Source organism: Rattus norvegicus, chromosome 4 (assembly GCF_021556685.1).
Source record: "Rattus norvegicus strain SHRSP/BbbUtx chromosome 4, alternate assembly SHRSP_T2T, whole genome shotgun sequence".
NCBI lineage: Eukaryota > Metazoa > Chordata > Mammalia > Rodentia > Muridae > Rattus > Rattus norvegicus.
In genome coordinates, this window is record NC_141537.1 from 135,002,940 (window position 1) to 135,016,647 (window position 13,708).

General features: G+C 45.9%; 1 protein-coding gene across 2 annotated transcripts in view; it reads right to left on the bottom strand.

Annotated features, from left to right (window-relative positions):
- The window catches only part of Pdzrn3 (PDZ domain containing RING finger 3), a 233,029-nt gene that overhangs the window by 36,587 nt on the left and 182,734 nt on the right, over positions 1–13,708 (bottom strand). The window contains exon 1 of one of the 2 annotated variants that reach the window (XM_087657564.1): positions 10,967–11,330. Coding sequence (XP_087513690.1) covers positions 10,967–11,035 — 69 coding nt within the window. The 5' untranslated portion in view covers positions 11,036–11,330. 2 annotated transcript variants of the gene reach the window in all.

Genomic DNA, 13,708 nt, shown 5'->3' on the forward strand with positions numbered 1-13,708 from the left:
GCAGGGGTCTATGTATGTATCTATGTACTTGTGCATATGTGTGTAAGACACGTGTGATTGCACATGTGTGGAAACTAGAGGTTAACACCAGGTGTCTTTCCTGATCACTCTCCACTCTCTATCTACTGGGGCAGAGAGTCCCTCCCTAAACCTAGAGCTCACCAGTCTAGTTTTCTATCTAGCCAGTTTGCTATAGAGATCCTTCGTTTCTACCTCCTGAGCACTGGGGTTGGACGGGCTGCCATTTCGTTACTTCTCAGAAATGGTATTTACATTTATTTTTTTATTACAAGTGTGCATTCTATGTATGGCACTGTGGGGAGACATGTATGTGCCATGCCACATATTGAAAGGTCAGAGGACAACTCGTGGAGTCAGTTCTCTCTTTTCACCCTTATGTGGGTTCTGGACCTTAATGAACTCAGGTCACCCAGTTTCTGTGGTGAGTGATTTACCTATTGGACCATCTCAGGAGCACTTTACACTTTTAAAAGATCTTCATAGCTATCCAATCTCATCTCCCTCTGAATATTTATGATTTAGATTCCTTCAGAATTTGGGGTAGGAGGAGATTTAAATATACATGTTCTTGGGTCTCAACAGTTGTATTAAAAATTGAGTAAATGCAAAGACATCCAAGGTAATAGATATCTAAAGAATGCTACCATGCTACCCATTTGAACTCACTACCCCTTGAGAAAAATGTTGCCAGCTTGATTGACAACTAAAGTACCAGGACTAGCCAAGCAAACAAAGTGGCCTTGGGGAAGGACTTGCTGTCCCAGTCATCAGGAATCACTGTATAGCTGTAGAGCCAAGTAATAGCTACTGAATGCCCGATCAACAGGACAGAATAGGAAAGCCAGGGGCGGGTTCCAACACATGGAAACACTGACATTTCCTCTTCATGGGTGGAGAGCTGGACTTTTATCTAAGGGATACTAGAAGATTCATTGATGAAAAAAAATGGATTTGGACTCCAACCCTGCATCATACACAAAGGCACAGAGAAAGACAAGACTGATGAAAATCTGCACATCAACTTATAAAATATGCATGGAAGAGAATAAAGGAGGGTATCTTTATGGCTCTGAGGTAGAAAACACACTTTCTAACAGATGCAAAATGCAAACCACAATAAAAAAGATGTATTTGCTTCCTTGGAAAATGTCAGAAAGACACACAGACCTCTGCAAGTATGGAAGAAACTTTTCAGTACTTTGATTTAATGAGTTGGTATATACACTATGTCTTTAAAAATCCCGAAAGCCAAGAGAAAAAGATAGAAAAGCCCAACAGAGAAATAGAAACTTCAGCAGGCCATTTCGCACACAAAAAGGAAACTTAAATATAGAAAATACACATAACACATAAAATCTGGAACCTCATTATAACATGCTAAAGAGACACAATAACCATGAGGTATATCTCTCCTTAGTCACTTGAGAAACTGAGAGGTCAGATGACGCTAAGTGTTGGCTGTGTTATTGTGGCGGGTGGCTTGATGCTGCTTGTATTCTAATGCTAATTTGGGACCCCCACACTAGTTGCCCCCGAGATGAACACTGATTGGTAAAAAAAGATGCCAAGAGCCAATAGCTGGGCAGAGGAGACATAGGCAGGATTTGGGTTTGAGGGCTTGGGGTTGGAGAAGAGGAGGAAGAAGAAGCCTGCCTTGGGTTAGGGGTCAATAGAGCACAGTCCTGAGGGCTGCCTAATTGTGGCTAAGAGAAACCAAAATGGACCATAGTATATAGTAAGTAAAAACCCGGGGTTATCGATAGGATAGTAGATTTTAGCAGCATGGAAGGTAGGCAGCTACCCAGATACTGTACTAATTAAGACTTATTGTAAATATAAAGGCGATGGGTGTGTCTCTCATCTGGGATCTCAATAACCAAAGGCAAAGTCGAAACCCCGGGCTGGGATTTTTAATAATTATCACTACATATTATATTCACTTTCCTCTTGGTGATGATGTAAGATGAGATGATGTCTGTGTGATGAGGTAGATTGACTTGGCGGAGGGGGACACAGTTGCAGATGACAACATGATCCCTCAGAAGTGTCACTGAGCTATAACAATACCAGTTTTAGGTGAATGTATGTGCAAGGGAGGCCTGACGCTCTCCCTTCAACGCTTTTCTTCCTGCACTCTTTGTCTCTCGCTAGTCACCCGTACTTCTCCCAGAGCACTGTCTCTTCAGGGACAGCATCCGGTCTAGCAGCCACACATAGCACTTAGGAATGGAGCCTGAGCCCCAGGGTTCTAATGAGCCCTGGAGGAGACTCCAACGCAAGGTTTGGTTTGAGAAAAACCTTAGGAGAATTTTTGAACCTTGAGACTGGTTTAAGGATGCAAACTCAGGTAAGATTCTTTTCCCTACATTTTGTAATTTTGATAAGTTAAACATCAAAGAGACAAGAGGTTAAAAAGGAAAGTAGTGTGAGAGAGTGTCTTTCATCCCCTTTGAGTACTGGGATGGGGGGGGGTGAGGTGAGGGAGACACGCATAGAGTGGAGATTTGCATGGAGATCAACTTGAAGTACCTTCTTAAAAGGTTCAGCCTCTAATGCAGCGGTTCTCAACCTGAGGGTCATACCCCCTTTGGGGGTCACGTATCCCCATACCCTGTCTATCAGATATTTATATTACAATTTATAACAGCAAAATTGCAGTTGTGAAGTAGCAACAAAATAATTTTCTAGAGGCCTCCACAACATGAGGAAGTGTTTCAGAAGGCCGCAGCATTAGGAAGGTGGAAAGCTGCTCCTCTAATGGTTAGTCTAACCCAACGCAGAAGACGCATGCTGAACACGTGCAACAGGAGAACCACAAGTGCTCGGTTGATGGTTAACTTTCACTGTCAGCTTGACAGATTTAGGATCATCATGGAAATACACCACTGAGTGTGTTCATGAGGGAATTCCCAGAAATCCATCTTTGATATGGAAAAGCAGGAAAATTCTATCCTTGACATGTCCCCATGTCCCATGGGCTCTTGGGCTGAATGAAAAGGAGACAGAGAGCTGTACGCTAGCATTTGCCTCTTTGTGATTCTTGGTTGTAGATGTGTGCACCGTGACCAGCTGCCCTGTGCCGTGTCTTCCCACTGTGAGATGGCCTGTACCCCAGAACTGGGAGCCCAAACAAACTCTTCTCCCTTAGATTGTTCTGATAAGGTACTTGATCTCAGAAAGGGAAAAAGTAACTAAGAAAATGGGTCAATGTTTTCATTTTTTAATTTTATTTTTGTGGTCCTGGGAATGGAACTTTGGGCTGCACACTCTGCTCTTAAACTATTCCCCAATCCCAGCCAATGAGGCTTAATTGGCAGACCCAGTGAGAAGGTGACCTGAGCTACCGCCCCTGGAAGTGGGGCCAGCCATCATGTTTTGTCATTCTGGGCACAGCTGTATGGCTCAGCAGCAGGAGGATGCTGGTTCTCCTCCTCAGAATTCTGAAAATAAAGAGTAGCAGTGTCTGTCCTAAAAATACATTCTATTCTGGCAGAAGTCTGCCTTTCGCCATCCACATTGATGGAAATCAATTATATCACTGTCCTAATTACTGTTGTAAGGGGAGTGTCTGCACAAGTGTGGATTGAGCAGGAACAAGGATGGTGCCTCAGTAGGTGCTGGGGACAGCACAAATGGTGGCGCTGTAGGTGCGCATGGAAATATATGATTAACCTATTTCACATGTGTGAGATGGACATTATTGAATAGCTTACTTTAGAAATGTTATTGAGCAAGGACTGGGGATATGGCTTATGGTTAAATAAGTCAAATCTGTGAGTTCAACTCTCAGTACTGAAGAAACAACAGTTTCTCAAGCAAAATAACTTTTAAAAAGCCAACAGATGGTTAAACTTTCCATCTGCAATGTGACTTCTGTGCTGCCTACGCATCTAGCACGGACTTCCGAAAACCTGACAGAGAAGTGTTGGTCCAGCTTCTTCCAGGATTTTCGGCTTAACTGAGAAGTGAGACCAGTGTGAACATGCACCGTGCTCCCTAGGGCTCATGGGATATGGTTTGATTGATGATGGCCCCGGCCCCTGACATGCTGACTCTCAGGGCTGGGTCCTGCTGCTCTGGGATCACCTTTGAGAATTAATAAGTTAAGGGAAACACAGAGAGAATCTTCCACAGTCAGATAAACTGTCTTCCCTCTTTAACTCAAGTCAAGAGTTGGGTGCAAAGGCAGTTGCACATTTCTGCCAATGATTTCCCTTCATTCCTGCACTGTTTCAGCTTGTTCTTGACTCTGAACTGATATAATCATAATCATTGGAAAGATATTTTCCTGCTAGGCAGGTGACCAGATATGTCAGAGGAACCTTTCCTCTGCAGTTTACCAATGGACTCATAACTCAGTGTGCCCTTGGGTGCCCTTGGCGAGCTCGAAGAAAAGTGGGTCATTCCGAGTAGGACAAATTCACTCGTGACACTTGTCAGGGCAGCTCTCGACGGTCAACAGCTCAGCTGACTACATTTCACTAACAGTATGACACCTGTCACATAAATGAAGGTGCTTCTGTTAGGAGGTGGGTCTTCTAGGCTTTGAGACCTGAGCTGCTTTTCCTGCTTGACCCCACAGCGGTCAGAGAACACAGGGTACAAGGTATGGCGTTACTGAGAACGGCTGACGGCATTCTTTCCTGTATCCTCCACCCCTACCATTTAACCGTCCTTAATGAGCACAACGGAACTCATCCATTAAACCTGCATTTCTTTTCTTGCCTCCATCATGTTTCTTCTTACCCATCATGGCAGGTGTGTGGGTGACAGGAACACAGAGTGACGGGCTGTAGTTTCCCCTGTAGACCTATCGCACCCATCTCATTGGCAACAGAGACGGGGGCTCATTTGTCATTGATAAAACCCACCTCGGACCAAGGTGGGACCCATTTAATACGGTTCTCATTCGGAATTTGGGAAAGAGGTCTTGATGGTTACTGGGTTACGTGGCAAGACTGGGGCACCCCAGACAATGATGTACCTCATGATGATGACATTTTTGGGGTGGGTGGGAGGCTGGAGACAGGTGATAAGTTGTAGCAACTACTAGGAAGGGGACTACTGCAAAGTCTTAAGAGGGAGGGATGAAGGTAAGTACAGGAACTGAAAGAGGTCCCCAGGACCAGGGCAGATAAATAACATCAGGAAGCTTATGGAGATGTTGGAAGGGGCTCAGGGACACCATTTTGAAGGTCACCATGGAGCAGCTCCCTTTATTCTAATGGCTCCAGGGAGTCAATGACCAAAGGCTGAGTAGAAGATCCTTGGCACATGGCTGGTTGAGCCCTAGGGCTGAGTGAACCAAATAACAAAAGCTATGCCATCCCTTCTACCCTCCGGCCTCACCGCCTGGGCCCAGTCACTGTCATACGTGCAGTTCCTCCTCCTCTTTCTACATACGGACTGACTGTACCTGTTTCTCATTCCTCAAAGCCACTAAAGAATCCAAGGTGCTCAGGCAGGAATATTTGGAGGATAATGCGACTTCCTGAATTCATAGTGAAATGGGGACGACAACATTAATATGATGACACAGATGTGAGGCAGAGAGACATGAAGGCAACTGTCAGTGGGCAGGGCACGGCAGGCACACTCTGTAGGGATACATTAGTGATCTGTGGCACCGAAGGGATGCTCAGTATAGGGAAACGGTAGTGCTCGGAAGCACAGTGGCTGCTTTAGAGGGACAGGAGGGTATTGTATGGCATGGTAGAATTCCTCAGTGTGGGGACGCACTGGTTCTTCAGAGTGGAAAGGCGTGGCTTGGTGGGAAGGTTCATGCAGGGATTTAGCGGTGGACAGGGCATGGGGGAAGAGGGCATGTGGAGACAGAGTAATACTCCAGGGCTTGGTGAGGTGAGAAGGCTCTATGTAGAGATCCAGCTGTGGGTGGGGCATGGTGGGAAGGCTCCATGTAAGGATGCAGGGCTGGCACAGGGTGGGGATGTTTCATACAGGGATGGGGCAGTGGGTATAGCATGATGGGAAGACCCCATGCAGGGATGGGGCATGCATGATGGGAAGGTTCCATGCAAGGCCTTGATTCCACCTCAGGCCAACAAGTTTTCATTTCCTAACACTAAAGCAATGTATGATCCACTGTTTATCAATGAGAAAATAACATGTAGTGACAGATACATACACACATTTAAACGGTGCCTCTTGTGGCCACACACAGTTCTGTTCTCATAAGGGACCTCAATTTACTTAGGTGGAAAGAGATAACCTAATTTCAAAAAAAAAATCTGTATTTCCAAAAGGAGTCTCACGGAGTTACTCAGGCTAGCCTTGAGCTCACTCCGTAGCCCAGGGAGTCCCAAACTTGTGATCTTCCTGCCTCTGCCTTCTCCTGCAGCTGGGGTGACAGACTTGGACTGTGAGGCCTGGGTAAGCCCTCTGTATCCAAATCTATTTCACCCAAGATGAATTCAGAAGGAAAACTAGCATCAGAAACAGTGCTTTGAGCATTGACAGGCTGCTTGAGCAAACACACTCCTATTTGCAGGAAATCCTGGCCTGGTTCAGCACTGCTGTGTGGAGGTCAAGTTTATGTTCATCCAATTAACTGCCACTGACTCTGTCCGTACTTAATCATACCATGGCCTGGCTGCTTCACAGCCGACTCACAGTTGCTCTACTGCCGTAAACTCTTCTAATTGAGTATTGCACACAGCTAATTAAATATGAAAACAGGATTGTGTGCAGTCAAGTTTCCAGCCTGCCTCATAAACTTGCTGATTCTAATTTGTATTTACCAGAGAAATCCAGGCTTTCCTCGCCTACTAGTTAATAGGTTGATAGGGAAAGGGTCACAAACAAGGACAGTTGCTATGTTCTGGGACAACACTGTTACCGGGTAAAGTCTATGCCTTTTAAAAACTAGCCACTCTGCTGTAGAAAACACAACTTTAATCTTAATACAACAAGACAAAAGGCCAGGGCTTTTAAAGACCATTTGGGGAAATGCCTGGAAGGCTAGTGGGAACCTTCCACTACTTTGGAGGTCGTTTCTCTTTGCCCACCACACGCCCTCCTCATGGCTTGACTGAGTGAAATGACAAGTTGCAAGGGGATCTGTTATGATAGTCCAGGCACTTCAACAATGCAGGTGAAAGCAATCTCAACACACATGCTCTCTGTCTCTGTCTCTCTGTCTCTCTGTCTTTGTCTCTCTGTTTCTGTCTCTGTCTCTGTCTGTTTCTCTCTGTCTCTGTCTCTGTCTCTGTCTCTGTCTCTCTCTCTCTCTCTGGTATGTATGTGCACAAGTGTCTGTGTGCATGTAGGGGAGAGGTCAACCTCTAGCCTAATTCCTTAACAGCCACCAACTTTGTTGTTTGACACAGGTTCATGACTGGGAAGTCTCTATCAGAAGTATTTCCTTGTTGTCTCATCACAATCTCAAAGACTACTTATCTGAGCTCGTGGGCTCTTCCTGGCTCTGCATTCTCAGCCCTGTGATTACAAGTGAGCACAATTAAACCTGGCTTCCGTGAGTGTTGGGGATCGAACTTGTGTCCTTATGCTTGCACTGACTGTACTCACTTTATCCCAGCTGAGTCTCTCTGTAATGTTGGTCATGTATTCACAGACATTGTTGAACATGATTTGTGTAAAGAAAGGCTCTGAGACCTGAGAATTGTGGTGCAGATGTGACACCCAACCCCACTTATGATTCCTCTGCATGTCAATTGCTTCATCTTTGATTGGGGATAATAATATCTCCTGTCTCCGAGCGGCTGTGTGGATTCCATGGGAAACCAGATGACTGGCATTTAGCGTATTGCCAGTGCACACTAAGCACGCTGTAGGTAATGCTGTAGATGTTTGCAAGTGTGCTTTCTTTCTCAGTTTGAAAACTGGCATGCAGACTTTAGGTAAGTGAGCTAGTTACACTTTCTTGTTGGAATCAGAATTCCCTATCAGAATTATTTCCCTGTTGACTCATCGAAGTCTCAAAGACTACTAACATTGCACAGACTTCCCAGGGGACTTTTGGAGACATGCTACCTCTGATCTTTTCTATCCCCTTCTCTGACTCTCCACAGGAAGACCTGTGAAAGACCCAGCTGGCATCCTGCCTGCCATGGAGTCACAGACCTGCTCACAGAGTCACAGACCTTGCCATGAGTATTTTCCTTCCTTTTTTCCTTCCTTTCCACCCATAACTTCGTACCCACTCTTATCTGGCTTTCAGCCTCGGAGCTGAGAGGCTAGAACATGAGATTCTCTGTGCTATCCGATTTCCCCAAGTAGAAGATTATACCCTGACCACCTCCAGGTATCTTTCTTTTGGACTTCTTTTGCTTTCCCTTGCAAAAGGGGGTTGAAGTTGCCTGATAGGCTGATCTTTGCAGTTGCTAACTGAAACTTCCCATTTCCAGAATGCAGGGATTCGATGTTGAGGCCCCCACTCAAATACTGCAGGTATAAAAGCCCAAGAATCTGTAGCCCTCAACTGCTCTGACAAGCCCCAGGGTAGGAAGAGGCTTGCCTTGTCTCCTCAGAAGTATTTAAGAATCCCCCGGGGTCTCACATCCTTGCTGTGATACCGTTTAACAAGCAGGCAAGTTGGGGAGTTGTTGCTGTTGCTGTTGTTCTAATGTGATTAAAGCTACAATAAGGTGTGTGTGTGTGTGTGTGTGTGTGTGTGTGACAAGAGGCAAAGCCATTGTTCCGCACCATTACGCTCACAGCAGCACCCCAAAGAAATTACAGGCAGCTTGCCCATGGCCCTAATGAAGAGCATCCCTTTGAATTATCTCTGGATGAGGAAAGGATCAAGCCAGAGCCTTAGAATATTTGATCCTCTTTGTGCGGCGGTTATGAAGGCTTACTGAAGCCAGACGCACCGGACTTTCTGGAAGTGTAATTTATGGAAACCTTAATTTCTCTGTTCTAATAAGGTTTTGCATAATAAGGGTGAGGACACAATTACTAATTCCTGCAAGTGTTTTGTGAATTCCTCTGTGCTACGGTTCAGGCGCCCAAAGAATAGGCAGAAGGACAGGATGGATTTTACTTAGTTAGCTCGAGGGTAGGTTGGTCTGAGAAGTAGTTTGGGCCCCCTGAAAATAAATCTGCATGGCTCCCTAAACTGCTGACAGCATGTATTTCAGACGGAAGTCATTTATCAGCAACTCACCGAACGATACTGCAGACAGAAATAGCCCCACAAAATTTTACCTAGTAAAAACCAAACGGAATCTAGACTCCTTCTTTTAGGACTGCACTCTGGGCTGAAGAGCATAAATAATAAGGTTGAATAAAAAATAAGTTGGCACAGATTTGTTGTAGATATCATAAAGTTGAACTTGGGAAGGTGCTCACTAGTTTCAATGTATACGAAATTCACCTGAATGGAAGCTACACGATAGGTTTGGTGCTGATGATAAAAACCAAAACCAAACCAAAAAAAAAAAACCCAAACCAAACCAAACCAGGCACAGAGTTTTGAAAACTACCATTGAACGTATTCCCTTTGTGGTAGCCCAGCCTAACATAGCACACGGCTTAGCCAATGGGGTTTGGTGCTCAGCTCAACTCACTTCTAAGTGTTTGGCTTGAAAAGAGAGCCCCCAGATCATCAGGTAAACTGAGGCCTCGAACCCACCATGTGGTCATGAGGGATGGGGGCCAGATCATCAGTGGTGGCAGTACTGTTGCTCAAGTCCTCCCATATACCCCCAGACTGCTGGGGACAAGTCTGCCCCACTAAGTCCATAGAGTTGGAAGCCAAGGATATTTCTAAGACTTAAGAAGCTTGTTTGCGGGACAGAAGCAGGTGGGACAGTTCAAGAAAAAAAACTTAGGATGTTTACGCTGACCCTTTATATGCCTTACTGCAGAGAGCTGACAGACACACAGACAGACACACACACCTTTTATTCACCCAGCATCCTTAGATTTTGCTCACCAGGCACATTCAGCTGTCTTGCTGTGTCTTGCTAGGGACACCCGCCCTCTAGTGGCTGACGAGAAAATGACACACAACTAACCAAATTCTTTTTAAAGTCAAGCCTTTTTTTTTTTTAAATTAATTAGCCATTTGTAATGAACCAAGAAGCACATACCCACTTTGTTTTTTTGCTTGCCTTCATGTTATTCTACTATAATGATTTTAAAAACTTACCGGACTGTTACTTTCTGTTCACAGAAATTATCTCTTAAAGGAGCCAAACTGATTCAAGAGGAAAATCCTTAATTGCTGAGCTAGGTTAGCAAGAACCAAGTCAAACCACCTTGTTCAAGGGGCTTGAAGACTTAAAAGAAAATGTTCAGCATGGATGTAAAGTAAGCTATCTGGGCTATATTGAACATATCCCCTGACAAGTCAACTGAAATTTCATGTTGTGACCTAGCAGCCGTGACAGATCACCTGCTGAGGGTGACAGTCTGTGAGACCAAAATCACTTGCTTCAGAAGTTGCTAACATTTGCACAGAGAGACGTATGCAAGTGGTGGCAAGTGTGAGGTATAAATGTGAGCCACATGTCCCAGTACAAGACGCTGCTGAAAGGAGGACTCAGCAGAGGACTTTGCTCCCCTGTAAGCAGTTCCTTAAAACTGTTTTAAACAGACACAAAAACTGCAAACATCCATCATCCTCCCCACCCCCTTCCCCAACTTGTTCAAAGGATGCCTGCCTGACCACTCTCTGACCCTGTCGGCTGGCCACTGTGTAGAGTCTTTAGTTGTCATGGAGCTTTGTGACACGGTTACTTCAAACACATCGCAAGACCATCAACAGCTATTTAGACTCTCAAAAGCAAGCACCCGGAAAGCTGCTAGGAAGCACATTTCTTAAGAGAGTTCACAGAACATCTCCGGAGAAGTCGGCAAGGCAGGCTTAGACAGAACACAAGCACACCCAGAAATTCCCGATTCCTGCCCCGGGAGGGATGCTGCCAGGTGAGTACCGCGGAATAACCTGCCGCGCTGTTACCTGGCAAACTTCATAGAGTAATTTGTACTGCTCCTCTTGCTTCTGCGCGCTGCACAAGCTGCATCCCATGTTTGGAGGAATGTCAAAGAAAGCCTTCAGGACCTCCAGCGCCTGAGAAGCCACTCCCTCAGCATGCAGGCATTGACCGGCTCTCTGAGAGCCTCAGGTGAGTCAGGCAGCTACAAAGCCTCACACGGGCATGGCTCTCCGAGGCTGCAAAAACAACTCTCTGCTTCCTCCACGCTGCCTTTCCTTCCCTCGCAGCATGCACGCACGCGCGGGAGCGCACACGCAGGGACACATACACACACACACACTCTGCTCCCTCCTCCGAGTGACTCTGGCAGCTGGATTGTGGTCCAATGCACACGCTATATATACTGCTGCTCATGCATATTAATCAGCTCTCATTGACTATTCATAACAGACAATGATACAGAAGCTATAATTGCCAACTATGACAGTTGAAATTTCTCTAATTAACAAGCAAGTGCTCCAGTGGTAGGGAATAATAAAAAGACACTAACAATTTTGCAAGCCATTTTCTGGCAGTTACAAATAAACATGACTGTATTTTTTTTTTTCCAGCAGGGTCTCTTAGGATAATCCCTAATGCATTTCCGCTAAGTAGAAATTCATTTTTAAATGTATCATAAAATTTCTGATGATATAAAATGTATTTAATGCTGCAGATAATGATGGCACATAAACAGATTTTATGGAAAGGACATGTTTTGAATAATATTCCGATACTGTTTAGCACTGTACAAAGTTGTAGGGAAAAAAATTTCACCTATGAATAAAATATACAAATGTAAATTGCAAGCTAGATCCCTGAGTATGTAAAGTAGCTAGGGCTGGTGAGGAGAGACGCTGCCCTACAGGGGAGCAAGTGGATATTATTACCAACATACCCTGCCAATCCTCAAGGCAGCAGAAACTTCTTTGTCAAAGTGACCTGGAAGGAATAGAGGCTGCCAGCCTTGTGCCATCTCCTCAGATATGCAGATGCCCCAGATAATGCAGAGGTGACATTTCAGAGACAGTTGTCACTGGCTCGTACTACTTATGCTCCGGCATCCCAGGGCTGCCCAGGCTTCGGTAGTTGTGCCTAGTATTGTGTGTCAAGAAAGCAGGAAGAGGCAACAGTAAAGGCAGAAGGTGATAATGGACAGCACTGGGGAGGGGGGAGGGGAAGGGAGGGAAGGGGAAGGGGAAGGGGAAGGGGAAGGAGGGAGAGGGAGGGGGTTCTTCTGAAGACAATGTTTCTTGCTTTCCATTCAGTCTCTGTCCCACTGAACCGCTACATAAGCTTCACAGCTTTTAAAAACTACCTAAAAGCAACACCATCCACCCAAACAAACAGCGGAACACCTGCTTGCCCTCTGCCTGAATGTAACACATAGGTGTTTCTTCCTCACCCCCAAAAAACTGAAGGCTGAAAGTTCCCATACCTGCTTCCAGAGCAATCACCAAACCCCTCCTTTAATAAAGGGTGAACTGTCTGAGAACGACTCCCACATCCCCTGTCAAGAGGTGTCATGGGAGTGCAAGAATAATGGCTCCTTTTTCTGGGAGCTGAGACACACCTGAGATGTGAGTGAGCCTGTCCCAATTAACTCCTACTTAGGCTGGTGGCCAACAGGTGGGCAGGGGCCAATTTCTCAGACAGAAAATGAGGTGCTGCCTCTTGGTTGGGCTAGCTCACAGCTTTGATGGTCGGAGGGGAGGATGGTCACTTCCATTTTGGGTCCTTATCTGATGCTTCTGCCTCAGCTGGTACCAGAAGAGGCAGGCATAGACTGGATCGGAGGGTGGATCTGGGCTGGAGCCTTGATGGTTCACTGTGGAGGATTCTGGGAAGGATCTTATCTATCTAACAGCTTGTGAAGCCTCGTTCTCCTCATCTGTAGTGGTGGGCATGCTAACCAGATGTCTTATGGAGATATGTAGCCCCTCAGACACAAACTGGAGGTAGGACTTATCCATGCCCGTGCTACTTCCTTACATCCAGTCCATCACTAAGTCTGGTCTGCTCGACCTCACTGGCCTCAGAGCCCTCCCGAGACTTCTAATCACATTTGGAAAAAAACACAAATGTTTCCCCAGGGATCCAGAAGGCCTGGCAAAATTTGGCCCTTGCCTGTCAATTAGCTGGCACTCTCCTCTTCCCAGCTCTGCATCTCACCACACTCCAAACCACCCACACCTTCTTTTGAGGAACAGTTCTCTTTCAAGGCTTTTAACACTTTCCTCATCTCAGCCTATAGCAACCTTTGTGAGGAAAGCCGGTGCTATATACCTGCAGGCAGCCTCTACGGGGCATCGACTTCCCACTGTGTTTATCAATGTGTCGTATTACCATATTCCTTCCCTTAAAGACTATATATCCCTCCCGCCACCGCCATGTGTGTGCACATGTGCACGCAGGCCCACATGCAGAAGCCAGAGGTGACATCCCGTGCCCTCCTCTATAACGTCATATCTTATAAGACAGGGCCTCTCTCACTGCACCTGGAGCTTGCAGTTTTGACTGTGCTGCCTCGCAAGCCCAGTGACCCTCCTGTCTTTGTGTCACCCGTACCTGTACCTACTCCATGCACTGAGGGTTTCAGCAAGACATAGCCACATCTAGCTATTACATGGGTGCTCAATCCAAACCCAGGTCCTCATACTTGCCTGGGAAGTACTTCACCCAGGAGCCATCTCCCAGTTCCTGGGATAACTTCAGAATCAGCGATG